A 26,155-nucleotide genomic window follows, 5' to 3' on the forward strand; every position below is an offset into this window, starting at 1 on the left:
CCAACTAAGCAAAGACAAACATTTCCTGGATTGCTGACTAGATGGTTTTCTTCTTTATAATATTATAAACAATATATGCTATAATGGTCCAAACCAAATCAAATAGCTCTAAGCATTTTAAGCATCAATCATTATGAAATGAATAAACTTTAAACGAAGCCACACAGTAGCTGGTCTGATTCATTGTTTTAAATAAACTGTTCCTGTTGCTTTCCAAATTGATACAGTTTGGCATTTTTAACGAGATAACATTTATATTAAGTTGTGTATTGAAAACGTTTGGTAACACTATTTTAAGGTGCCCTTGTTACACGTTACATGTACTTACTAATATAATAATTATGCATAATTACATGAAAGTAACCTTAAACCAAACGCTAATCCTAAACCTAACCATATAGTAAGTACATGTAGTTAATTAATATGGCTCGGTACTTAAATGTATAATTACACTGTAACAAAGACACCTTAAAATAAAGTGTAACCAAACTTTTCCTTTTTTTGGTCTCTCTAACCCACTTTATATTAAGTGGCTTTAACTATTATGTACTTACATTTAAATCAACCATTTAATACGATGGACTTATTGTGTAGATCCATATCTTTAGACTGTACTAGTATTTAAATACCTGCATGTAATTAGTAGTAAGTTATTTCTGTTAATACATCTGTAATTACGGTTGACCTCAAATCTACCCATACCATTAAACCTATCCCTAGCCATCTCTCACCTCAAGTACATAACTGAACATTATCAATCTTTCTGTACTGTATATAGTTGAAGACACCTAATATAAAGAGAAATCAAAATTTCCTCTATATTAGAAGTGTTGTTTTTCTTGTTTGACTAACTTTGTTCTTCCATAATGTCTTCTATAACCATTGACTGAAATGTTGTCCAACAGCAACACATCTGTGAATCAACTTGTGTTTTATAAACCTCACAGGCAACTTTCGCAGGTCTTAAAAACACCCAGCATCATTGTAAAACACAGCGGGAGGATTAGAGAAGTGGAAAAAAACAAGCGAGACTGTGTGTGTGAGCTGAAAATGTGAAATCGTGCTCAAGGACTTTGTCCTTCGCTGTCATTATGGATTTCGCATGGACTCGTGGGTTGTTTAAAACCATGTGCTCGGTGATGCCAGGGCCTGAACAGGTTTGTCAGTGACAGAAACTGAAACTACTATGATTGCTGTCACACACCGGGAACACAAAGGGTCAGCTGTACCTTCAGTCTCTCTAATGATGCTCACAAATAGCTACTCCTCATCCCATATCACAGAGATGATCCAATGCAGATCTGCCACTGTCATCAAGAGGACAGGTAGAAGCTGGAGGCTTTCTAACATCCAATAGGACACAGAAGTTGAGAGAGTAAAATAGGCCAAAAGTGGAGTTCAGGTTCTCTGTTGAACAAAAACACAGATTAGGCAAAATATAAACATATTTCAAGTAATAAACATCCATCCATTATTATAAGGTTAGAAAGAGAATACAAGTGACAGCAGTAATACAGCCTTTGTTTATTTTGGCAGTTTGGGACACATTTAAGTGTTTCCCACAAATACATTTGGTTTACAACAACAAGACTGGCTAACAAAATTTCTTTGACATAAAATGAGCCTTTGATTTCAATACCTGCCTTCTGTATGTTTTTAATACCGGCTTCAGTTTTTAAAGCTAATTACACCTAAAATAATTTTGTTAGCAAACACCAGATCTGGAAAGACGCTGGTTATGATCATCACTCTTAATCGTGATTCTAAAATGGCTTTAGTAAAAATAATTCAGTATTTCCAACAGAAATTCCTCTTTTGTAAACAGTTTTTAATGTGAAATATGTCTCTGTGATCGCATTAGGCTGAGAATCAGAGAAAAGAGGCACAGCAGAAGGCAGGCAGTGAACAAGAGAGGAAAGAGGAACAGAAGATAAAAAGTCAATTAAAAAAAGGCATTAGTCTTATAAAACACTCGGGCGGTCGTATCTTCCGGTCTCTCAGCGGCCCATCAGTGGAAGTCTGGCTTTTCTGGGAATGTGCAGCCCGCGTGGCGAATAATGACGTTAGCAGCATAGTGTCCAGCGCGGATGCACTGCTCAAAGGTCTTATCCTGTACCAGCTGAGACAGGAAACCTGCACACACATGCAAACAGACATCGAAAAGAAAAGGAAAAAGACAAATCAGATCCTCCGCTTGCAAAATATTGGACAGACAGAAAGCATGTGCAAACATATGTTTAATGAACGCACACATTCACACACATCCGAGCACGTAAACACACAAACATATGCAGGCGAATGTTAGCTCAGAAAAGTAGTCTGGTATCGATTTTGTACTTTCTTTTAAAAAAAATTAAGGAAATCAGGCTTAAGGGGGAAAGGTGATGCAAAAGGCCCCCTTTAGTGATGTGCGATACATAAATCCTCCAGCTGCCCCCGGGCTCTGAACCCTCCCACCTAGATCTCTGCTCTCTGCAGCAGCGCCGGAGCGCATTGAAAAACAGCTAGCAAATTCATTTTCCAACACGGCAGAGCGCTGGCCTCCAACCTCTTGTTGGAACGGATAAAGGAGTTAAAAAAAATCAATACGACGTTTGAGCAAACACGCTCACAGCTCTATTAGTCGCAAGGTTGTCCTGGAAGAGCTACAGGAAGACATGTTAGCAAATCAGGCTCGTGGCCTTTGAAAAGCAGAGGGCCGCAGAAGAGGCGTCGTATGAAGATAAATTACGCGGACCCGAAAGACCCGTACGAACGGCGTGATCAACATCGATATTTCTGTTTTTCATGGGGAGCCAAACAGCGTTGTGCTTTACGCTTTTGATGGATGGCTTCACAGTTCAGATTGGAGTAGACACGCAGCGGCTATCTGAACGCACGGTTATTAGCGAAACCTGCAGATTAAACATAACGGCTGTGGGGAGTCTGGAAACTCCATAATCCATCATGAAAGTGATCTATATTTCCCTGTAACTGTGCTATCTGAGGTTAAATAGTACATGGGCGGCTTCATGTGACTAAACTAAGCCAAATGAATGAAGTATAACTACAATTCATCTAAAAATTGTCATTCCAGAGCAGCTGCGCAGGAAATAAATATGCATTGCGTGTCAGAGCTCTTGCATCACGGCCCGGTTTTCCAGAGGATACAGATCAAACCTAATCCTGGATTAAATTGTCCTGTCAATAGTGATTTTCCATTGAACATACTTTCGTCTAGGACCGGTCTGAGTCTATGACACCTGTTTCAACAATACAATCCATTTGTGTGCTGACTGTGATTTCTTTCTTCTGCGATTTATGCATTAATTATTGGGTTAATTAATCTATTAGGTTATTACACCTTGTGTTGTAGAGAGACACCAGTTTCAACATTTCAATTCATTTGCATGCTGACTGGAGTTTCTTTTCTGTGATTTACGCATTAATTATCAGGTTAGTTTAGTATGTTATCACATCTTGTGTTCTAGAGAGGCTTAATCAATTAAAATAATGTTTGAATATTTGTAGGAAAATTTATTTCATAACAATAATCCATTTGTTATAATTCAATCAATTCGTATGCTGACCAGAATTATATTCTTCTGTAATTTAATAATTAGTATTGGGTTAATTAATCTATTAGATTAGGCTATGAATATTTGTAATATTTATTTAAACATTAATAATAATAATAATAATAATAATAATACTAAAGAATTTATCGAACACAAAAGATATTTTGAAAAATGTCTCGATGCTTTTTAGTCCATACAGTCAATGGAAGTCAATGGGGTCCAAATGTTGTTCTGGACACCACTGACTTCCATTGTATTGACAAAAACAGTTGAAATCATAAATCATCATTATCAGTTTTGCAGGAAAAAGAAAAGTCGTACAGGCTTGCAACAACAAGGGTGAGTAGATGACAATTTTTATTTTTAGGTGAACTATTGCTTAAAGTATTGAAGTTATTAAAGATGTACTTTGAAAGTACATCTTTATAGCTTAGTCGCACAGTACCTCCAACAAAGGCATCTCCAGCACCGTTGGTGTCCACTATCTCGCTCTGGTTGATCTCCAGGACAGGGAATGTCCCCACCTTGTCACCTGTGGAAAAGACAGTTCACAGTAAGTGTGAGCTTGTTAAACTATTGTTGGACTGAAAAATGAGCCTCATTCACAGACCGGCTGTTTGGCAGACGTGAGAGACTTTCTGCTGTCAAAAATGGTTGTTTGTTTTTGACAAAAGACTGTATATTTTCTCGTAGAAGCTCAAAGCAGTTTTTCATTTTACAATAGTGTCAAGTGTAGATTTAAAGCTGTAAAAATAAAAGCCAGTCATCTTTTTGTCAGTTCACACACCTCGCAAACAAATCTAGTTAGCATGATGCTAATCATCTATGATACAGCAGAAACAGCAACAAACTTAGTACTGAGAAAAGATGGAGAAGTTCGCATGCAGAAAGGAAAAGGATGTGCCATTTTCACTTGATGAGCTATAAGAGCCCTGCTTGGGCCTTGAACTCAAGGAGAGGCAATTATATAATTTGCCGGTTCTTCGGCATGACAATTCTTGCACAGAAATGGATCTGCTTTCCAAAATAGCATTTAAAAGACAGCGTCAGTCTATTTTCAGCATTCAGTTTGAATAATCTGTCCCCATTCAGGCTAAAATAATGCATTAACTGTCCCGCGGTTCGCTCTCGAATGCCTTCTGCTGTACGCTTGTTTTATTCATGGCATTAGCCTCCATTAGGGTTGAATGAGGCTGATATAACTTTGCTTTGCAGTAAGAAGAGCACTTCAGAGAACCCAATATTAGATTCTTGAGGACCTTCAGAAAATTCCACATGTGGCAAGTCTGGCAACCCACTCCAGTGCCGCGATTTACCATTTGAAACTGAGCTGCTGCTGTCTTCAAGTGCACCTGGTAGACCTCTACTCCACAGTTAGGCAGTCACTATTACGACATGTTACAAATTCAAGTCTAGGGAAAAAAAGTGGGAAGTAGCCAAAACAAAAACAATAGATGACAATTGCTGTCACTTCTTCTATACCATAAGATAAGCATAACTGAATACACCAGGATACTTTACACAACTTGATTTATGCATTAATTACTGGATTCATTCATCTAATCAGGCTTGTGTTCTAAAGAGAATATTTCTAAAGAGAATGTTTGAATATTTGCATGAAATTAATGATAATATTAATAAAAGTTATTACAATAATAATAATAATAATAATAATAATAACAACAAGCCACTATTAAATAAATAAAATAAAGAATAAAAATACCAACAATATATTAGTATAATTACATAATATTAACACATATTAATGTATTATAAATATATGAATACAGTATATTAATATTTATTGATACATGTGCATTTAATAATATTTATTTCCTTTGAATAATGTAAACCGTGAAGGGCATGTCTTAAAGTGGGCATGAAATGAAAATTCTCCCTATTTTTTTTAACTGCATGTTATTGATTTTACTGTGAACGATTCATTATTGCATATGCTTGTTTTATTTTTAATAAAATTTGTTTTTAAACGGACTTCTCTCTGGTGTGTATTCTGGATTTCTCCATTCATTTAGTTGGCTTAAACCCTGACTCTCGTCAAGCATTTTTTTTTTAAGCAACAACCACATCTCAAAATCCAATCGTCAACTGATAAATCAAACGAAATCCCACCCCACTTTTTCTTTTTTGATAAACAATTACACTCAAAAAAAGAAATTTGTCGCTACCCCCATTTGATCGTGACTAAAAGCTTTACATGTTTTGACACCTGAAAGTCAAAATAATAGTTGCCTTTTGCCATCTGTCAACATATCCCTTTCCTACATTACTCTGGTATCAGAGAATTCAGAGTATCCCATAAGCAAATCCAAATTCTTGTGGTCATTCATGTGCACGTAACTCAAAATTACAATACTACACTTGAAGGTTGCATGAAACTTTACATTTCCTGACATAAACAAGAGGACCCCAGGCAGAAAGTCTCAGCTAGCCCTTGAGAAGATTCTTTCACCAAAATAACCTGTAATCTGCGACAACAGAGGGCTTTAAAGCATACACCTGCTAATTGTAGTCGGTAGGTGTCAAAGACCATCACTTTGTGTGGAGAACTTCAGAGGAAGCCTTCAGATGCATACAGTAAACAACAGAACGCAAGCAAAGGCTTTCAACTGACGCAACAATGAGCACTCAAGACACGTCTGCTGCGTGTGAGTGGTTTCTCCCTAAACGAGGCAGCCGATTGTGTCTTTGATAATTAATTACACAAAAAGCAGATCCTTTTAGAATCAGCTAATTAGCAGCAAAACGACTTTGCTTAATTAATGCAGGCAATGAAGCATGCTCTCCCGCCTTCCTCTTGAAATGATTAACCAGAGGATCTTCCGTGTGAATTAAGTTAACAGAAACTCATGATCTATCTATTATTTTGCAATTAAAGATTACAATATTTTCATTGCCATCATAGCATGCTTTCTCCCTCATGACAAACTACAAAAGGACGCAAAATACACGTGTTTATTTGGAGCCTACAGCTGCAGTTTTGGTTGAACAAACAAATTACTGAAGGTGGGGACAAAAATGACCAGATGCAAATGAATGTGTTCAAAACTAAACTGTATGTGGTTCCTTCCTTTCTGTACACAGGCTGACCTCATTCTACTTCCTTTTATGACTCAGAAACAGCGCAGCCTGAGAGTGAAAGAAAAAATAGCCATTAACTGTTCCTCCCTTTGATACCCATGACTGAACTGAAGAGGCTCTAGACAATAATGGACATCAAAATGACGATTAAGGCTCGTATGAAGCAATGGCACTCTTTTCTTCAGATTTGCGAGGGAGGTAGCAAAGAGAATGCAATTCAGCATAGTGAGAATAGGTACTTGCACAGACTAACCCCTCTGCCCTTTGATGACAGGTCACGCACCAGAGGCATGCTGGGAAATGTCCAAACATCCCAGCCGTGTTGAGTTATCCGGAAAAACAAATATGAGGTGGTTCTTGGAAGTACATGGTACATTAGGTCATATCCAAGGGTCCACAATAAAAAAAAAAGCTACAATAAAAAAAAAAAAAAAAATCTTAAGAGCACGCTGCCTATTAAGTCCATGCAATTTGCTGCATAGAACAAATGTCAATACAATAAAACCTTGGTGTGTAAAACAGATTTAAACTTGATTTAGGGTTCGGAGGGAGGGCTGTGAGCTCTAAGAGCTTGAGAAATATACACTGCCAGTCTTCAAGCTTGGTAAACAAGGCTGAACTTGCATATGTGCTAGTCCCCTTGCATTGATGTTTAATGGTGCATGTTGCTCTAGGTGGTTCCCATAACCTCACTTTGTCTCCTACAAGCTGCATCAATTGATATGATAATGGAGGGAGGACGTGTGAAATGAGAGGGGCTGCGCTGGAGGACGAGGCGTCCAACCACTTGGATGCCAAATGGTGTCCAGGAGCCTCTCTCAGCTCTCAATGGGGACAATGACAAGAGTTTCAAGGAATGGAGGCAAGAGGCAGATGCTTAGAAAAAAGAAAGATTCACACTACTATTTGGTCCAATAGGATGTTTTCGAGGAAGGTAGCAAAGAGACTGTGTGTCATCGTTAACCAACATCTACAGCAAAAATAATAATTCAATATTATCTTCTAGTACTCCAAAACTTAAAATGAGGGATGGGAAGACTTTTGTAATTTGTTTGGAAAAATTAAACTCAATTCCACATAATATAAAAATTTTCGTAAGATGTGTTTACGCAGACATTTTAGTCTTTTTAGAACTTGCTTAAATGCAATCCATTAATGGGCCTTAACTATAAATTAAATACAAAAAATTTGACAACCGTGTAAAATCACAAGTGAATCAAAAGCTTTGAAGCACATCATAAAGTTGTAAGCTGCATGTGTTTGAATCACAAAAATGTTTTGATTCATTAGTTCAGGAATCAGTGTTGAATTATACTGATCAAATGAAGAACTGACTCATAAGAGTCATTCACACTACACTAGTTGTGGCATATATTTCTGATTCACTATGAACCAGTTCATAAGAGTCATTCAAAACAAATTGCTACAGTGCGTTTTTTACTCGCTAAGAAAACCCATCCTATTAGAGTAATTTGTTCGTGAATCACACTGTTTGGTGCAGTAGATTAAGTAGCTGTTGTAGCACCCCTGACTGTACTACAGGAAACATCCGCATGGGCGGAAGAATGAACGCAAAGAACCATTAACAGAATCAATCATTTATTTCCCATATTTTTTTTAAAGGAACAGCTAATAACCAGAATACTAAGCCAACAGTGTCAAATAAAAGGCAAAACAGTATGAGGGAAAGGACAAATGAAAAGAAAATTTAAAGAGTAAAAATTAATAATTTCTGAATTAGGTTTTACAACAGTTTCTGGTCCAATGTGAATGAGGACAATTTATATAAGCACGCAAGAGCAAACTAGGGCAAATAAAAGCAGAAATTAAATTCCTAAATCGCTACACGCTGCTCTCATTCCCCCCAAAACCATCCTTGATGGACATCTTCCATTTCATCAAACCGGAGAGAACACATCACATCTTTATTCAAAACATTATTGAACTTGTCTCTCAACATGCTGCTTTGGTTAGTTAGTGCATTCCAGGACCAATTTCATGTTAATGTATAACACAAAAGAGGCCATTGGCAGGGCTTTTTAATAGGCATGGCAATTAAAACTTTGCTGCCAAAACCTGTCTTTGTTGTTACTGGCTTGTGGTCGTCCCTGTAAACACAGTCTCTGGGCAGTTCACAGGGAGTTCCATCACTTTAGTGGTTTTGCCATTCTTCGCTTTACATGTTCATGCAGAAAGTGAAAATACTTTCCTCTGCGTGACTATCCAGGGAGTGGGAAAAAAAAAAGGGGCAACAAAGTTACACCTCCCGAGCTGTGAGGTTATATTAATAGCTCCTGTACAGCGGTTTCTTTTTGGTGCTGTGTTTAACACTTGTGTGCACAGATCAGAAGTGAGATGTTGCTTTCAGGGTTTTGTATCCTTTTGGCACAGGCCTCTCAGGAGGAAGAGGAAACCGCGGCTCTGCTCGCAAAGGCACTCTAGGAACAAGCAGCACTGTAAACACGTATTTGACCAGCGCAAAATAAAACAGGCCGGCGAAGACAAAACATGCACGCGAGACTATTTATAGAGGCCAAGCGTCAGAAAAAGCCATCGTAACATTTACAGTGCTGTGTACGTGTAATAAATTCTTACGTGTAATAAATTCTCTTATCACTAGTTACGTGTGGCGTAAATATGATTATGCTCGTAATGTGACAAGCCAAAACCATGAACGCCTCGGGTCATGCGATAATTACTCTTTTACTGTATCTTAGGCAGTGTCGTTTCCAATATATCACCGTGCGACTCAAAGTGATCGCATGGTGGATTATTCTTTGGCTGTTCAGATAGCAACAGAAATGTTTCAAGTCTCCAATAGATACCTGAGCTTCTGAATGACAAGCTATTCTCTACACAATGAGACATGACAAAACCAATGAGCGGGAGAAAGATTCAAGGCCTTCAGACAGCTGCGGAACGGTGAGAGATTATTCCTCTCAAATCCACTTCTCGTTGGCTCCAGAGCCAAACAAAAGCTCCTAGGAGTAAACAAGGATGGCTATCCTCTTGGCAAACAGACTGAGGAAACTGCCCCACTTGCCTCCTTTTCTCCGATCCACTATCTCCACGCTAGGGCTGGTCAGAGAAACATGAGCGTGACAAACACATTTAGCCGCTAATAAAGGGCACCCACCATGCCGAGAGTGGCAGGAGATAACCGGCACAAATAATCAGGAGTCTGGGACGGAGAGAGCTTTAAGAGGCAGTTTTGCCCTTTTCAAAGCGAGACACTGATCAGATCCCCTCGCCTCTGAGCCATGCTAATTAGCTGAAGACGAGCGGTGATGATGTCACGATCGATTTGGCGGACGTGAGGAGGTCTTCATCCATTGCCCTTCCCATCACGAGTGAGATACTGAATGAATGCGATGCATATGCTCAAATTTCATGAGGTGAATTCAAAATCGGTGCTTGAAAAGAGTAAAAATAAAAGGTAATTGTGAGTTTTAATAAAACATGATAGAAAACGTCACAATTGTGAGATAAAGATGCACATATGAGTAAATTCTACCAGAATTGAGATATCTATATAATATAAAATGAAAAAAAAGATAAATAGAAATAGAATGTCACGTTTAGAGATGTCCATTATGAAAAATAAGTTTACAGTTGTGAGAAAGTCAGCTTATTTCCACCTCAAAGTAAAAATAAAGGCAATTGTTTAATTTAAAATAAGAAAAAACAAAAATATAAAACGTCACTTTTGAGATCTAAAGTTAAAATTATGAGAATTAGAGACTGGGAGATACAAAGTTTCAATTTCAATTGTGAGATGTATAGGTCACTATCATGATAAGCAAGCAGCAAAAAAATCTGTAATGATATTAAAGGGGTCATATGATACGATTAAGTTTTCTTTTCTCTTTGGAGTGTTACAAGCATAGATAAGATCCCTGAAGTTGCAAAGACTAAAGTGTTAAAACCAAAGAGATATTCTTTAAAGTTAAGAGTCTGCCACGCCCCCTAAAGCGGCTCATTCAAACACGCCCCTACGTCTACGTCACGATGTGGAAATATTTGCATAATGCCGCCCCAAAATGTTCACGCAAAAGAAAGGCGGCGTGGTTTCAGTAACCGCAGTAGTGTTGATGCAGCCATGTCAGGGAGACACTGTGTGCTATACAAAAGCACTTTATTTGGCCTTCCGAAAGTAGATGCATTTAGGAATCATTAAAATTACTTACAACAGAAAAGCAACGCATTTTATGGATGACTGCTTCATGAACCTAGGAGAGGAGGTAATTCTGACTGCTATTACAATCGCGTGTTTCTGAATCAGCGACTGCAAGTATGTTTTGTTATTAGTTTAAGTATTTGCTATCGACTGTCGTGTGTGTGTGTGTGTGTGTGTGTGTGTGTAAGTGAGTGAGTGAGTGAGACAGGGTCACATCACAGTGGAGTCAGCTGTCTTAATCGCGGCTCGTGTGTAAACACATACGAGCATCATTACTGTGTCTTTACATTTATTTTGAAAGATGAAGCTCACAATTATGGAAAGGGCGTAACATTTCCGACAAGAGCTTGCGGTGTTTGGCCAATCACAATGCACTGTTTCAGTTGGCTAATCAGGGCAGAATGCACTTGTTGGAAGGACGGACTTTGTAGAAAACGACGCGTTTGAGAGAGGCGGGGCATAGAGGACCTACAATACTGTAAAATATTTTTGAAAAAAAAAAAAAGTGTTTTTTGAACATTAGAGCATGTCAACATATTCTGTTACACCAAATACACAAAATAGTGATCTTTTAAAAAGTATAATATGACCCCTTTAAGTTGGAATTGTGTGAGAAATTTGCATTTGTGAGATTTAAAATCAAAACAGAAACCAAAACAAAATTTAAAATTAAAATTGCAGGTATGAGAAAGAGAAAGAAATCTCAACTCACAATGACAGACTGTAAAATATGTCAAGAAAAATGTTAAAGTATTAATTGTGAGAAATAAAGTCCAAACTGTGAAAAAATAGTTTCAGTTATGAAATAATATTGCAGTTGTGAGACATAAAGTCACAATTTGAGATAGGAAATTGGGACTGCAAGAAATACAATTAGGCTACTTTTAATTTTTTTACTCTGACATACAAACTACGGTGCCTAAACAGGAAAGTTCAGTCCACCTTGTGTCAGTAAAGTCATGACAGAGGCTGTTTACGTAATCAATCAATGCTACGTCTTATAGCTCTTTTCTTTTGCTTTTTAAGCCCATCAAAACAAGCAGCCACTAACTGGCTGTTTACAGCATTTCTGTTTTAGCTCAGCAGCGTCAAAGGTGCATTGCGTTAATGAGAGACAAACAAGGACGGGCAAACATTACAGAATAATAGCCCTAACATAAGAAAAATGTGAGGGAGAGTGTGAACGCACGCACACACAGGAGGAGCGTGTGCGTTTATGAGTGCATAATGACCTTTGCTAAAGGCTCACGGAGATGGAGGAAAACAGACTGAAATGAAAAGGCTCCTCTAGGGAGTTCATTAGGTGCAGGTAAATCAGACAGCGCATTAGACACATTCCTCCCGAATAAGTTTCAAGACGAGCAGCACCTCTCCAGGAGCAGGAATGAAAATGTTCCTCTTTAGTAGGATGACAAAAACAAAATGGATTACATGGAGTGACTTTAGAATTATTCGCAACTGAAGTAAAGGCAATTTATTTCTTTAACTCTTAGAGTCACAATGATACAGAAGTAGCGACAGAACTTTTCTTCCATACTGTGATGTACATCTGAGTGAAACAGATTATTGAAAAAGGAAAAAAAAAAAAATGTAGGGCAGGACTTGGTTATATACATTAGTTGATGGAAGCAGATCTGAATAAATGCTTGCAGTCACTTATAGCAAAGGGGCAGGGTTTATGCAGAGTAAATCATTGCAGAAGTCCTGCATGTGTCACCAAGGAAAAGTTGTAGATTTATGACATTTTAATTCAAATTATGAGCTCAAATCTTAGTTGTTTTTTTTAAGAAATCAAACATATGCATGGATTAACTACTCAATCTATAACATGCATTTAGAAAATAAGATGAATTTTCATTTTATGCCAACTTTAATGTAGCCTGCAAAACACCAGGGAAACTTTGGAGAAGAACTTTGGAGAAGTCAGTCATACACAATAACATGAGGGTGAGTAAACGATGACAATTTTCATTTTTGGGTGGACTATCCCTTTAAATCACATGTGCTTGAGTTTGGACAACCACATCCAAGCCCAGTGTTTTCCAGCCTAGATAAGGATATGGTCACGTCCAGATATCACTGAACAGTGGAGTTTATAAAGTCGACTGGAAAATAAACAAAACTGCAGCAGCCTCGCTCTCTCTCACTCTCTCTCTGCAGGAATGCAAAAACGCCCCTCCTGTTGTGGTGTTAGTTTCACTTCTTGTGATATTAAAAGGAACACAAAGGTTATCGCTCTCTCGAACCTCGGTTCCAGGAAGTTAGAGTAAAGTGCGACACTTATGAGTCATGACTCTACCCGAAACTGTCAGCCTGCCCTCGTTGGGCTACATTCCTACACATCAAGTAGTTTGGGATTAAACGGGACATTCTATTTTGCAAAGCGGTCACGAAGAGTGCGATTAAGTTAGCTTAACACGTGAACTCACGGAGGAGGGAAAGTACTAATAGAACATCACAGACTCTCTTCCTCCCCGTGACGCCGTCGTCCCTGCCGGAACCCCTGGGCGACCCTGCACACTCAGCCATCATTAGATCAAAGACTGTGGGTGCCGCGCTCTTAATACGAGCCTGTAATAGGTGCGCCAGCAGGGCTGCGCTCTGTTCAGCGATGTCACAAAGGTGCTTCATTAAGGGCTCCTCTTCTGGCAGCTTTCATTAAGGAAATTAATGTGGAGGGGCGAGGACAGCCTGCGTTTATGCCGCGAGAGAAAGCCGGGCGCGCACAAAGAGGAACTACACAATAACAAATCTGCATCTCTTTGGAGCGTCGCCCCCAGGGCCCATCATCCCAGCCTTCTTAATCACCATTAAAACAACTTCATTGTGACATTCAGAGCCTGCTGAATGATCACATCCCCACATAGACAGCAAATTGCAAATGAAATGTAGAGATCAGATGGCATCAGAGCACAGCCTCTGGGAGGCTGAGCAAATCTTCAATTCTCTTTTATATTGATGTTTATTGGTGGAGGCAGCGGGGAGCAATAACGTCCCTCTCCTTCTCCGTCGCCCCTGCTATTTGAACCCACTTATTCGGCGCTCGTGTGACGCCTGAAATTTTTTACGGCCAACTACCTTGTGTGCGACGTCCTCGTTCACTTCGCATAGGTTCGCCGGGGGTTGCCGCCGATCCCACGGCTCCTTTTGAAAGGGCTGCAGGAGGTTAGCCGAGCCTGCCTTTTTCCTCAGCGCAGTGTAAAATGCCTCCAGGAGAGTATTTTCTCTAAAGCCGATGCTTAGGCTGAAAGTTAGCTAGGAACAAGTGGGAGCGAGGCGGTTCTGTAGCAAAAGGAAAGGATTGTCTTGTAGCGCTTTCCTCTGATGAGGCTTTACAGGAGTAGCAATTGCCTGAGCAGCCTTATCAGCCCAGGGGGACTAATGCTATTAGCGTTTGTGTGATAAACGCAGCACAGTGGAACCAATACAGCCAGAATTGCCACGTTACTCTGGTAACATGTTGTGTAAATTGTATAATACAGAGCTCTGCGACAGCTCTGTTTAACAACACTTCAATCCTGTGAATAGGATTAGACCTATAAGCTAACGGGGCAAGGGGACTCGGAGAGGCCTGCGGTGTCATTGGGATGTCATGTGTCAAGTCACTAAGAGTGAGGCCTATGAAATCAGCGAACAATCTTAACAAGGCATTTTATTGCATCAGTGGTCGAAAACCTTAGGCACTCATGTCACCATTGGTAAAAATTATTGACAATGTTATAGGATTATAATTATTTAACTGTTTAAGAATGTTCAGTAAAAATAAGCTTTGATAAGAAAATAAACAGTTTAAATGTAATTAATCCATTAATTAAATATGGTCAGAAAAAAAAGACTGATTTATACAATCGTATTAAATAAATTCAAATTAATAGCATGATGACATACACTACCATTCAAAATATTTTTCTTTAAAAGGAATACTTTAATTCAGCAAGGATTAAATTGACGAAGTGACAGTAAATATATTTATAATGTTATGAAATGTTACATGTTGTTCTATTTGAAATATATGCTGTTCTTTCGAACTTTCTATTCAAAGAATTCTGAAATAAATGCCATAATTCCACAAAAAATATTAAGCAGTACAACTGTTCAACATTGATAATAATAATAAGAAATGTTTTTGAGAACCAACTTAGTAATGGCTGCTAAAAAAAAAAACAGCTTTGCCATCACGGGAACAAATTACATTTTTAAAAGATATTAAAGTAGAACAGTTATTTTGAATTGTAATATTTCAGTATATTACATTTTACTGTATTTTTTGGTCAAATAATAGCAGCCTTGGAGAACATAAGAGATTTCTTTCAAAACCATAAATTATCAACTCTGTTTTCACCATTTTTAGCAGAGAGGGAGGAAAAACTGGACGCAGACTGGATTCAAACTTGTTTCTTGCATGAGCACCAAGGCTCAACTAGCTGGTGCGTATGTGCTAGGTCAAACCTCTTCAGGGTTTTTGCGTCTAAAGGTCATGTACCATGTTTACCTCATCGTTTTTCCAGGGTCTCGAGAGCGTTGCAAGAGTAGCCGCTCATTGTGTTCCCAAGAGATTTAAATAATGTCCAACCTCGACAATTTATTGTAAGAACACTGTGAAATTCAATGAATCAAAATACAAAAGGCAATAAAAGGCGAATTATCCTGAACAAATGGAATTAAGCCGAGACTGGGCACTGGCGGACTGTAAAGAGAGGAATATCGTTCTGGCAGGTGCAAAAGGAGAAGAAATGAAGAGCAGGAGAAGAGCATAAACAGCTCAGCCTGTCCCCTTTACATTCCTGCTGCCTCCCTGCTTTCTACTTCAAACCCCGCTGGTTTAATCAGCTACAACTGTTATGCTTTCCCCACTATTCGGTTAAACTTATCCACTCCACAGAAAGATCCCCCACCACTCAGTTACCATAGCAATGTGACTGCAACAGCCCTTTGGATTCAAATTCTGCATCTGAGAGATAGGAGGTCATTGCCAAGGGCAAATTCATTTCACACTGAGCAACATCGAAAGCCACCAGAGAGAACGGCATTCTATTCTTAAGATGACCTTGTTTGAGGCTATTCACTAACATTTACAGAGGAAATCTATCAACATCATTCCAACTGTAAATAAAGTGTTTCTGGGGGTTGTTTTATTTCTTTTTAACATGTGACAGTCCTGAACTAAAAGCGTGATTATGAAAACCTAATTCCGAAGAGATGAAAACTGACCCACGCACCTTTGGTCATTATAGTTCCTTCTTTGCCTTGGGTGAACACAACAATCCTCTGCCTTTTCTTGTTCTCTTTGGGTAAGCTTTGGGCCTTCTTCGCAATCTCCAAAATGTCTTCAGTCTGCACGGGAGAAAAAATAAAACACTTGAGGGTAAGAAGCAAATATTAAGTTCTTCCAGATCAGATTAGATTTACTTTAATACAGCAGCTTGTAAAACATGCACCCGAGTCATCATCGTACATACTGAGCATGTTTAGTGACTGCAATTGCCAACTACATCTCACTCAGAATGGCTGTTGTGTCGAAATGCTAAATGTCATGTGTAATCACATCACCCATGACTCACGTATTCATTCCAAAGACAAGTTTAAATGCTAACAAGACACTAAAATGATGCATGTATCGCTCGGTGGCTTTAAAGCAATCCAAAGATATATACAGTCTTCTGGCTTTTGAACAGCTACATCTGCAATACGCCAATTTTCTTTCAAGAAAAAAGCTGGACAGTCTAGCAGTTGTTCGAAATGATGGGAGAGAACCAATGATTGAATAAACAAGTTTAAAATGTAACAACAAAAACGCACAAAAAAATGGGAAAACTGATGTAATAAGTAATCCGATGCAATCGTAGGATCTAGCAATGAAATGCTTCTTTAGGATTAAATGATGCAGGCAGTCATTCAGAAATTGTTTTGGATAGGATGCAAATAGATTTACTATATACAAATATGCATGTGTGCATATTTGTGTAGACAAAGACAGTAACATGTATCACTGTCTGTATGTTAAAAATATATTTCTGTGGATTTGAGGTTTACTAGTTAAGTCAGACTGACTGACTGACAAAGCACAGTTGGTCGCAAACTGTTTGACTCACTAAAAATAATCATTCAAAAGAAACAGACATTCGGAGTCATTCATTTGGGAACTGGCAGAGCTATATGGGTTTGATTCATGACAAAGAAAAATAATCAAATTCAGACTACACCATATGTTTTTAGTTCATTTAAAACCACCTCATAAGAATCATTTCGTTTGGGAATCGGACAACACTGGTTGAACTGTATGTCTTTGATTCAATAAGAACCGGCTCATAAGAGTCATTAGTTTGTGAATATTACAGTAGTCACGCTGTATATTTCTGATTCACTAAGAACCAGTTAATAAGAGTCATTCGTTTGAGAAACGGACTACACTGCTCGTGCAGTAGATTCTTAAGCTGTTTTGCTATAGCGCAGGGAATTCTGAGAGTATTTTTTGCACAGTATGTACGGAATGCCCATACAAGAACCATTAACACCTTCAAACATAATTTTGGCTCAGGGTTTCTTTTTCATAATCACTTTCTCTTTCATAATACTGTTGTGGAACAAGACATTACTACTACTGCTATACAATACTCCAAGGATGAATAGAATTGTTTGTAGAATTTGACTAAGGACTTCTAATGAGTCCAGCAATAGAGATGCCACTAACAGAACATTTTTGCCTGGAAAAGCATCAAATAAAATAGCCAAATATACCTATAGCAGCCTGTTGTACATGCTAAAAAACCTGCGCTTCCTGATCTGACCTTTCTGGTATTGCACAGCTTACTTGTTTGTCCAGTACAGTCTGCTGTTTAAGTGAACTCCAAGCAACCTGTGGAACTAGATCACCTCCACGCTCTCTCCCTGGAGCCTCGCAAACTTCTGCCTGCTGGTAAAATAGTCTATGATTTAGGAGATTGTGGAGGCGTTCGCTGGTATCGCGCTGAGCTGGTTACCAAGTCGGAGAGGCATGTTGAGGGCACCGAAGAAGTCAAAGTACAAGATCCTGATTGGGGTGCCAGCTTTGACCAGGTGGGAGTAGGCTCCAAGCATGCAGATCAGAGCACTGTCCACACCTACAGCAGGTCCAAAATTATTTTGACCCTTTTGGAAACCAAAACATTTCATTGAATTAAAGAAAATATGAATTCAAATGACATCTGCAAATAAATAATACTATAACTTCTATATGTAAATTATTTTTCAGATATATAATTAAATATATAAATTAAATAATTAGTATAGAACTAACAGTTAAGTGTGTGAGTGATTGATGTTTAGGGAATTGAGTGAGATCATCTGCATTTCCTAGTCCTCTCACCTCCCAGCTGACACTGGACAGAAGGAGCTGGGATGTGGGGGGTGGGTGTGTGTGTGTGTGTGGAATGGGTTCGGTGCTGGGGGCTGGGTTGATCTAAGGGGTTGAGTGCTGGTGGTTCGATACCATCCCCCCACCTCCAGTCACACAAAGCCTCAGTAAGAGGGTCTGAGGCAGTCCAACCCTGCCAAAGCTTTGAGTCTGTCACATGTCCACTCGTCCCACTGCCAAAAGCAGGCTAGAGAGGCTGCTTGGCCAAGGCAGCCACCAGCCCTTGACATTTTTGTTAATGGCGAGGTAGTGTGGGGTCCCAGGCAGGTCCAGCTGCCTCATCACCTCTGTCTCCCTCCTCACTCGACAGAAAGGGTCCGCTTTCCTGCAGTCTGGCCAATCAGCAGAGCGCCGAACGGATTCAATCAGCTTACTGCAGAACTTGCGGTTCAAGATATTGACTTGTGAGTTTACACTGCCAGGCAGTTGTTTTTGTTTGCATGTGTATTGCAAGTGAAATTGGCTAAGTGATCCACGTTTTTCAATAACAGGACACTAAAGGTGCAGGCAAAAAAGGTTTATTTTCTATTGTTAATAGAGTAGCAATAAAAGAAGCACAGCTCACACAGAAGACACTTACAAACCAAGGCTTGGTCAACAAAAATTTTTTGTGACCAGTTGAACCCAATGTGAAATCTGCATTGGTAATTCCCAATTGCTTTGATTCTTATTGAAATGACTAGATTTTGAGACCTTGCAGTGCTTGGATATATAGCGCAACTGTGCTTCAGACAACCCAAGGTCAACTATTCTATCTGAATAAAAGCAAAAATGCCAAATGCCAATCACCCAAAGGGAATTTACAAAACCATGATAAATGTGACCACACCTTAAGACCAAATTTACTGTGAAGCATCAGGTTAAAATGTACTAGTGACCAACATTTTAATAGAAATACAATAAAAAGCCCCCCCACAACAAGTATAAAGCTACTTCATAAATATGGATGAAATCATTAATACAGCATGCTTTGGGAAAGGTTAACAGTGTTCCGATCGGAGCCAACACCAGAATGCAAAACTAACTAGATAACGTCTTCTCTGGAAAACTCAACCACAGACAGTATAGGTCCAAGGCTAGACCCAGAAAGCAGGCAAGTATGAATGTGGCGGCTTGTTTTAAGCAGAGCCCAGGGCTCTATAAAAACCTTACTGTTTTACGGTATCAGCTGAAGTGGCTGCCTACAAGCCCACCATTATCCCGTCATTATAACTATCAAACACATGATAGCCATGAGAGAGTGTTACTACACATGCTCATGAACACTTAATCGCCAGGAGACCCAGAGGGGAGGGGGTTGTACAGGCACCTATGGAGTCATTCATAATGGAGCTCCATTCAACTGCGCAGATTAAATGTCTGACGTGCCTGAATAGCATTACTCATAATTTACTCTTTTCTTGGCCTCGAACAATGCAAATCAGCAATGCAAACTCTTCGTGTCATTCCAGCTTTTTTTTTTTACTCCTAGAAGAGCGAGGCGTTTCATTTCAGACATAGGGGAGTCTGCACGCATAGAAACTTGCAAGGCGCTTGTAAAAGCCGAGAAGTCTGTTATATGTATTCAGGATACAGCGATTGCCCATTGAAAAACAGCTGTTTAGCTGGAGTCCAAGGGCCCTGAGCTCTGAATAAAAGCCCCCAGCAGCCACTGCCTACTCGTTTTCTTTCTACATATATATCTTGGCACTGCAACATCTGCGATCACAGTTTGTCTTTAACCCTGCTTGGCATTTCAATTATGATTACAGTGTATGCCTGTGACTTATTAGAATGCAAGGCTTCATTAGCAGAAGTAGAACACCTCTGCAGCTTCATTAGATTAATCATTCACTTCTAAAGAGTCGTTTAATTTTTAGTAGCATGATTTTTTTTTTGGGTGGGGGGGTGGTAGAGGAGGGGCGAGTTGGATGCAGAACAGTTGGGAGGGAGAGGGAGGGGGGGAGAGAGAATTTGGGAGGTGTGGGGTATAAATTAGCCTTCCCGCCTCACTCTCAGGCACTTATCTCTGCATAGCTATCTGCTGGTGTGAATACATATATGCCTGAGGGACCGAGAGGGACCGAACGCCTGTTCGCTTTGATCTGAATATCAACTGTCAGAGCTATTCTCATAATTAACCCATCAAGACACATCACAACTGGATCCTTCAGTCCAGACAGAGAAAGGCAAGAGCCCTTCTGGGAATAAAGAGGCTTTCTGTGCGCATCTCTCCTGCAGACAGGTGCTGCGGTGGGGGGCAGAGAGCTGCGGAGACTGTTAGGAGTAGCTGCCGTGGGATGCGTGCTTCCATGTTGCGGTTTCTCCCACTGGCGCTAACTTGCTCCAGCTAAATTGCGTAGGGGGCTTTTAATCACTTCCCCAAACACAGCCTCTAATCACCACTAAAAGGTTGATCGTTCCCAAGGAGGAGAGAAGGGAGATGCATAGTGGGAGTCTACAGAGGTGCTAATGGAGTGGTTAATATTGTGATACTGGATTCCAGGGCTTGTTGAAGCCAATTTGTCACTGAGACTGAATGTAAAAAGTGAGACGAATTGAGGCTGTGGTTTAGAAGTCATGTTTCTTTGTCTTAAAGAGATTTCACACAAAAATTAAGATCCTGTCATCATTTACTCACCTTCATGTCATTTTAAAAGTGAGCTTTAAAAGTATACACTTGTTGCTTGAAACAAATATGCGTGTTAAATATGAACTATTTTTAATAAATATTATAATCAATCTTGGTAATAAAATGAAAGCATAAACAACAATTAAAGTTCCCCTATTATGGATTTTTGAGAATTAACTTTCATGCAGTGCGTAACAGCGAATGAAAGTGAATGAAAACATCCTGCAAAGTTTTAAATCTGAAAGTGCACCGTGTATAAAGTTATTGTCTCTCAAAAGAAAAAGCAGGATCTGAAGCATTGAATCGAGTCGTTTTCAAAACAAATCCCAAGCCATTTCATGTTGACATCAACATGAAACATTAGCCTATTGCCCGCCCACTTGTTGGTCCTTTCCAGTTGGTCTGAATGAAAATGCAAATTCATTATTTGCCACTAGGTGCTACTTTTGGAGTGGTAAAAACAGCGGTTTCCCTGCTAACGCTGTACACAAAGCAGCACTGCCCTCACAAACACTGCTTTATCAGGCATTACAGACATGATGAAATTTAAATGAGAACAATCGGACCAATCACGGCAGATTAGCGTCACGCAAAGGAGGGGTTTGGAAAAAGGAATTGATGAGTGAATAGCAAGTAAGGAAAAAACAAATGCATATTGTAAGACAATTAAAGTGTTTTTGGACCTTGCATGCATGTCATCCTGTTGTAGACTCCCAAAACCAAAATATGAACCTTTTATTACCCATAATAGGGCACTTTAAACAATTATCAAGAACAGACCAAATAAATTCCTAGAGTTCCATCAAAAAGTTACATGACTTTGCCTCTACAAGGCATGTGATGAGCAATTGGCTCAAGAAAAAAAAAGAAGTTGCTGCTGATCTCTGGCAAACAAAGTGGTTTGCATTTTGAAGTGTTTTGAAGTAACTCATTAACTAAAAAGTGCCACAGCAGCTGGGACGGATAGGATGGGACGGAAATGCTGCTTTCACAATTTCCCGATGGCTTTCTTTTGTGTAATACCAAAGATGATTTTTTGGAAAATGTTTTTGTTAGTGTTGGTTTTGGACCCCATTAACTTTTTCATTGTATGGACAAAAACTGAAAATATTCTTCTAAATATTTTCTGTTGTGTTCTACAGAAGTCATCAGTTAGTCATGTTTGGAATGACATGAGGGTGAGTAAATTATGGCAGATTTTTTGGGTGAACTAACCCTTCAGTGTAAAAGACCAGACTACATCGTTCCCTGCTAAGGTCTCAGACATACATTAGCATATTCATGCCATTGACTACTTGCTACTCAATAACTGTGTTTGATCAGAGGGGTGTGTAATGAAGGTTAAGCGTAAAAAACATAAGCACAAGCTTAATTAAGCTTAACCACAATATCTCTCCATTCACTGGTAACCATCAGTTCATGAAAGCCATAATGTAGCTGTCAGTGATTATAAGAGATGTTCTCCTTTAATAATGATGAAAGCAGGCGAAAAAAACCCTGCATTATTAGGGTGTCCAATTCTGTGTCCATATTAAAGCTAATAAAACAGCTCCTTCATTGTAATCTGTAGGAGGAACAGCAGCCAATAGAACATCAATTACCCTGCGGCGGATTCAACATCTAAGGGTATTTAAGTAAAACAGATGAGGATCAGATCACACTGCGAGCCAGATCTAATACCGGCTCAATACAGAGAGAAAATAATCTTATCTACCTTCTTGAGATGCAAATTGATTTATTAACAAGCTATCTCTTTGAAGCAAGGGAAATGGATTGACGCTAAGCAGAAGTGTTTGATTTTCACTTTCATAAAGCATGTAGATTTTCACAAGATGCAGAGCTGTATTGTAAAAACACTCTTCTTTCACACTTCTGAATGTTGCCACATTGTTTAAGACGTGAGAAAAATCTCTTTACAAAGGTACAGCATGTCTAGCAGCGTTTACTAGGGAGTTCTTTGGATAATCACAGAGCTTATTGGAAGTTTGTATTGAAGAACAGGCTTCCTGGGAAGACCACGAGATTTAGAGTGCCTACAACCACAATAATGCATATCATTATCCAGGTTTCCATCCATGTATTTTATGCAAATTCTGAGATATTGCATAAAAATGCTGGGAGGATACATCAATATAATGAAACTTAATACAATAATAATAAAAAATAAATAAATACATTCATGCACCTTAAAAATGTCTACTTTTTTCAGAAGGAAATATATATTTAATAAATGTTATATTATACATTAAACAAATTGGCAATACCTGGCAAACAATGAAAACACATGTTCCTGAAATATTATAAATTCAAAATGCACCTTAAAGTATAAACCTGGTGGATGATTTTTTTGTTTTTAAATTTCTGTTGTAAATGAAGCATTATATTATATTATATTATAATAAAATGTCAAAAGGCAAGCAAAAAAAATTATAATTAAAAACCTAATTTACTGAATAACTTCCTAAATGTTCATTTAAAAAGTCAGAAGTAATTAAATAATAAAAAAAGGACCACAGCTGCTACAATTTCCATATCTATTTTGCGCCTAAACGCTGGAAACGGTTTATTTAAAAACTGATTTCACAATATTATGATTTTTCAAATAAATTAAATTCCCAACTTGGATGGAAACAGCTTTTGTGGCTTTATTGGTTTATTACCCAATAAAATAAAACCTTGGTTTTCGCTCTAGGTACGAGTGGGGTACAAAGTTTATTGTCGATAAATGAGGGGGAGCACATCTGTGATGCTACAAACCACAAACTGAGAATCGGTCTGCAGACGCACAGATGTGGAAAGTCAGCTGATGTGTGGAGGCGTATATGAATAAGATCGAAAGACAAAAGATGACATGCTTCTTAGCACGTTTGGGGCCTGAAACGAGCGTTTTCTAGATTTCTCTCCGTCCTTTCACTAAATGCTTACATTTCAGCTGCCATACTCTGTTGAGATGTTTATTTCTGAAGCAAAATCAGGGGCAAAGACTCGTATGTCAAAGATTCCCTTTTCTCTGAGCCCTAAATCAACATGACGTGTGTGAAATCAGTGAAGAGGTACTCACAGTGTGTGACAGTGCTTGCCATTTATATATTTACTCTGTGCGATGCAAGCTCTCGCCCCCCCCCCCCCCTCTATCTCCCTGGCTCACGAACTGCTCCTCCTCTCTCTCTCTCGCCCCTGCATGCTCTCTATCTCTCCCTCCCTCTCTCTCTCTAACTTACTCTGCTGCCAGAATCTACTTTGCATTCCAGTCACGTCGATCGCACCTTGAGTGATCCTGGAAGACAATTATTCATACTGAGACGAAACACATTCAGGCGGATAGCACTGCATTTGAAAAAAGATAAGCCACTTCAATTATTTAAGCGTGCTGTTCCTAAACTCACATTTACTTAAGAATTCACATTTACCCCCCCCCCCCCATGTTTACTTGTGAATATGAGACGAGAAACACTACTATTACATTTGCATTTCCCTGATATTCAGAGAGATAACTCATTGTTTTGACGTGTTATGTGCAAACAAGGCCAATCAGTGTTTCCACATTCTCAGACTGGAGGGGAAGGTGATCCAGTATTTATGAGCAGGTGCGGCGTGGTATAATTGAGCGGATCCTCACGCGGTCTAATGAAGCCAACAAGGTGGGTTCCTCGACAAAGGCACCTGCCGGCCCTGCCCAGTACACAGACAGAATTGAAAGTAGCCCCTAAGGATTTCTTTTTCTCCTCCCAAGAGCATTCTCAAAATTCAATAAATAACATCTGTAGGCGATGTTGGGTGCAGACCTGGGAGGAATGCGTCACAACAGAAAAGGAGGGGGACGAGAGAGCGAGAGAGAGAGAGAGAGAGAGAGAGAGAGAGAGAGAGAGAGAGAGAGAAAGAGGAGAAGAGAATGTGTGAGAGTAGGGGAGAAAATGTGTTTGTGTGTGTGTGTGTGTGTGTGTGTGTGTGTAAGTGTGTGTGTGAGAAAGAGAGAGAGTGTGTGAGCCAGAGTGCTGGCTGAACAAAGAAACCATGACGACTGCCAGGTTGCCATGGCGACCACTGCAAGGGGGCCAAGAGAGTATAATAGCACATCAATCACTGTCCGAAAAAGAACTTCATTATCAGCTGAAAAATAATCCTTTAGGATCTGTTTAGTGTGTGATCCTCCATCCACTCACCTCAAAGCCTTGTTCTCGTGCAAACGCGGCGGCCTCCTGCAAAACAAAGCACACATGCAGCCTTAATTAATAAGAGCTTAGTGTAGCAATGATATTTAATTTAGGACACATTTCAAAGCTCTGTTAGAGTATGTAGAACAGGATATACATTATATATCCTTCAGTTCTTTCAGTGAAAGTGGAAAATTAGTTTTTCTTGACCTAATAATTCAAATTTGTAATTTATAAAATTTAAAGAAAAATTGGTTACAGGCATGCCAATACAATTATATATCAATGCATTGAAACTTCACTATACACTATTCATAAGCAAATTTAGTAACACTTTAGTATAGGGACCAACTATAAACATTTATTAGTTGCGCATTAGCATGACTGGCTATTTATTAGCACTTAAGCACATATTCTGCATGACCATATTCTACATCCCTAATTCTTCCCAATACGTATTAATAAGCAGCAAATTAGGAGTTTGAGGCAAATAGCGGGAATTGGACTTTAAAATAGCATGACTGCAAATTTTTCAGCTGCGTCTAGAGATGCAGATTCACTCACAACCGTGTGGGGTTACTCTCATGCATTTGGCATGAATTAAATAGCGAATTATAATGATTTAAAATATTCTGATGTGTCAATGTATCCAATGTATGCTTATGGTATGATAAGTTAGTATGGTATTGTAAGCTAGTTGCAGCGAATGTCATTCACACCAAGTACAAAAATAACTATGTTAGTGACCACACCAATGGACGATAACAGGCCTTTACTCATAAAATACCTGAAGCTCAAGCAAGATGAATAAAACCGCTTTATTTCAGATGATAAAAGGGCTCTGCAAGGGTTAAAATATTCCAATTACGTGTGCTGGGCTTCGCCCTTTGCTCAACTGAACGGCTCTAGGGACCAGTTGTGACAACCTCGGCCTTTAGAGAGGAAGAGGGGGTGGAAAGAACCAGTGCTTCATGGATATAAGGGGCCGAGACCACCTGCAGTCTGTCTGTCTGTCACAGACACTGCATTATAGAGCTGAGACATGTACATTAATCTATAATAGACCATCTGACATCACTCAAACTCCAACCTGGCATTTAGCGGTTTTTGTATTTGGTTCCAGTCAGATGATGTTCCCTTTTCCGGGTCACAGAGCTGCAGCTA

The 26,155-nt window shown here is 39.2% G+C and overlaps 1 protein-coding gene across 6 annotated transcripts in view; it reads right to left on the minus strand.

The window, feature by feature from the left end:
• Nucleotides 1-1,229: 1,229 nt before the first annotated feature.
• LOC306882224 (adenosine kinase-like) overlaps nt 1,230-26,155 on the minus strand; it is a 188,806-nt gene continuing 163,880 nt past the window's right edge. For 3 of the 6 annotated variants that reach the window (XM_079436721.1, XM_079436722.1, XM_079436720.1), the window contains 4 exons: nt 25,001-25,036; nt 16,053-16,167; nt 4,003-4,089; nt 1,502-2,133 (listed from right to left, as the gene is read on the minus strand). In XM_079436721.1, coding sequence (XP_079292847.1) covers nt 2,009-2,133; nt 4,003-4,089; nt 16,053-16,167; nt 25,001-25,036 — 363 coding nt within the window. In that variant the 3' untranslated portion in view covers nt 1,502-2,008. Of the gene's footprint in view, nt 2,134-4,002; nt 4,090-16,052; nt 16,168-17,644; nt 17,962-25,000; nt 25,037-26,155 lie in introns of all 6 variants that reach the window. The other 3 variants (XR_013785226.1, XR_013785227.1, XM_079436719.1) reach the window with 2 other exon arrangements.

The sequence above is a fragment of the Barbus barbus genome (genome assembly GCF_936440315.1).
Source record: "Barbus barbus genome assembly, chromosome: 16".
Taxonomy (NCBI): Eukaryota; Metazoa; Chordata; class Actinopteri; order Cypriniformes; family Cyprinidae; genus Barbus; species Barbus barbus.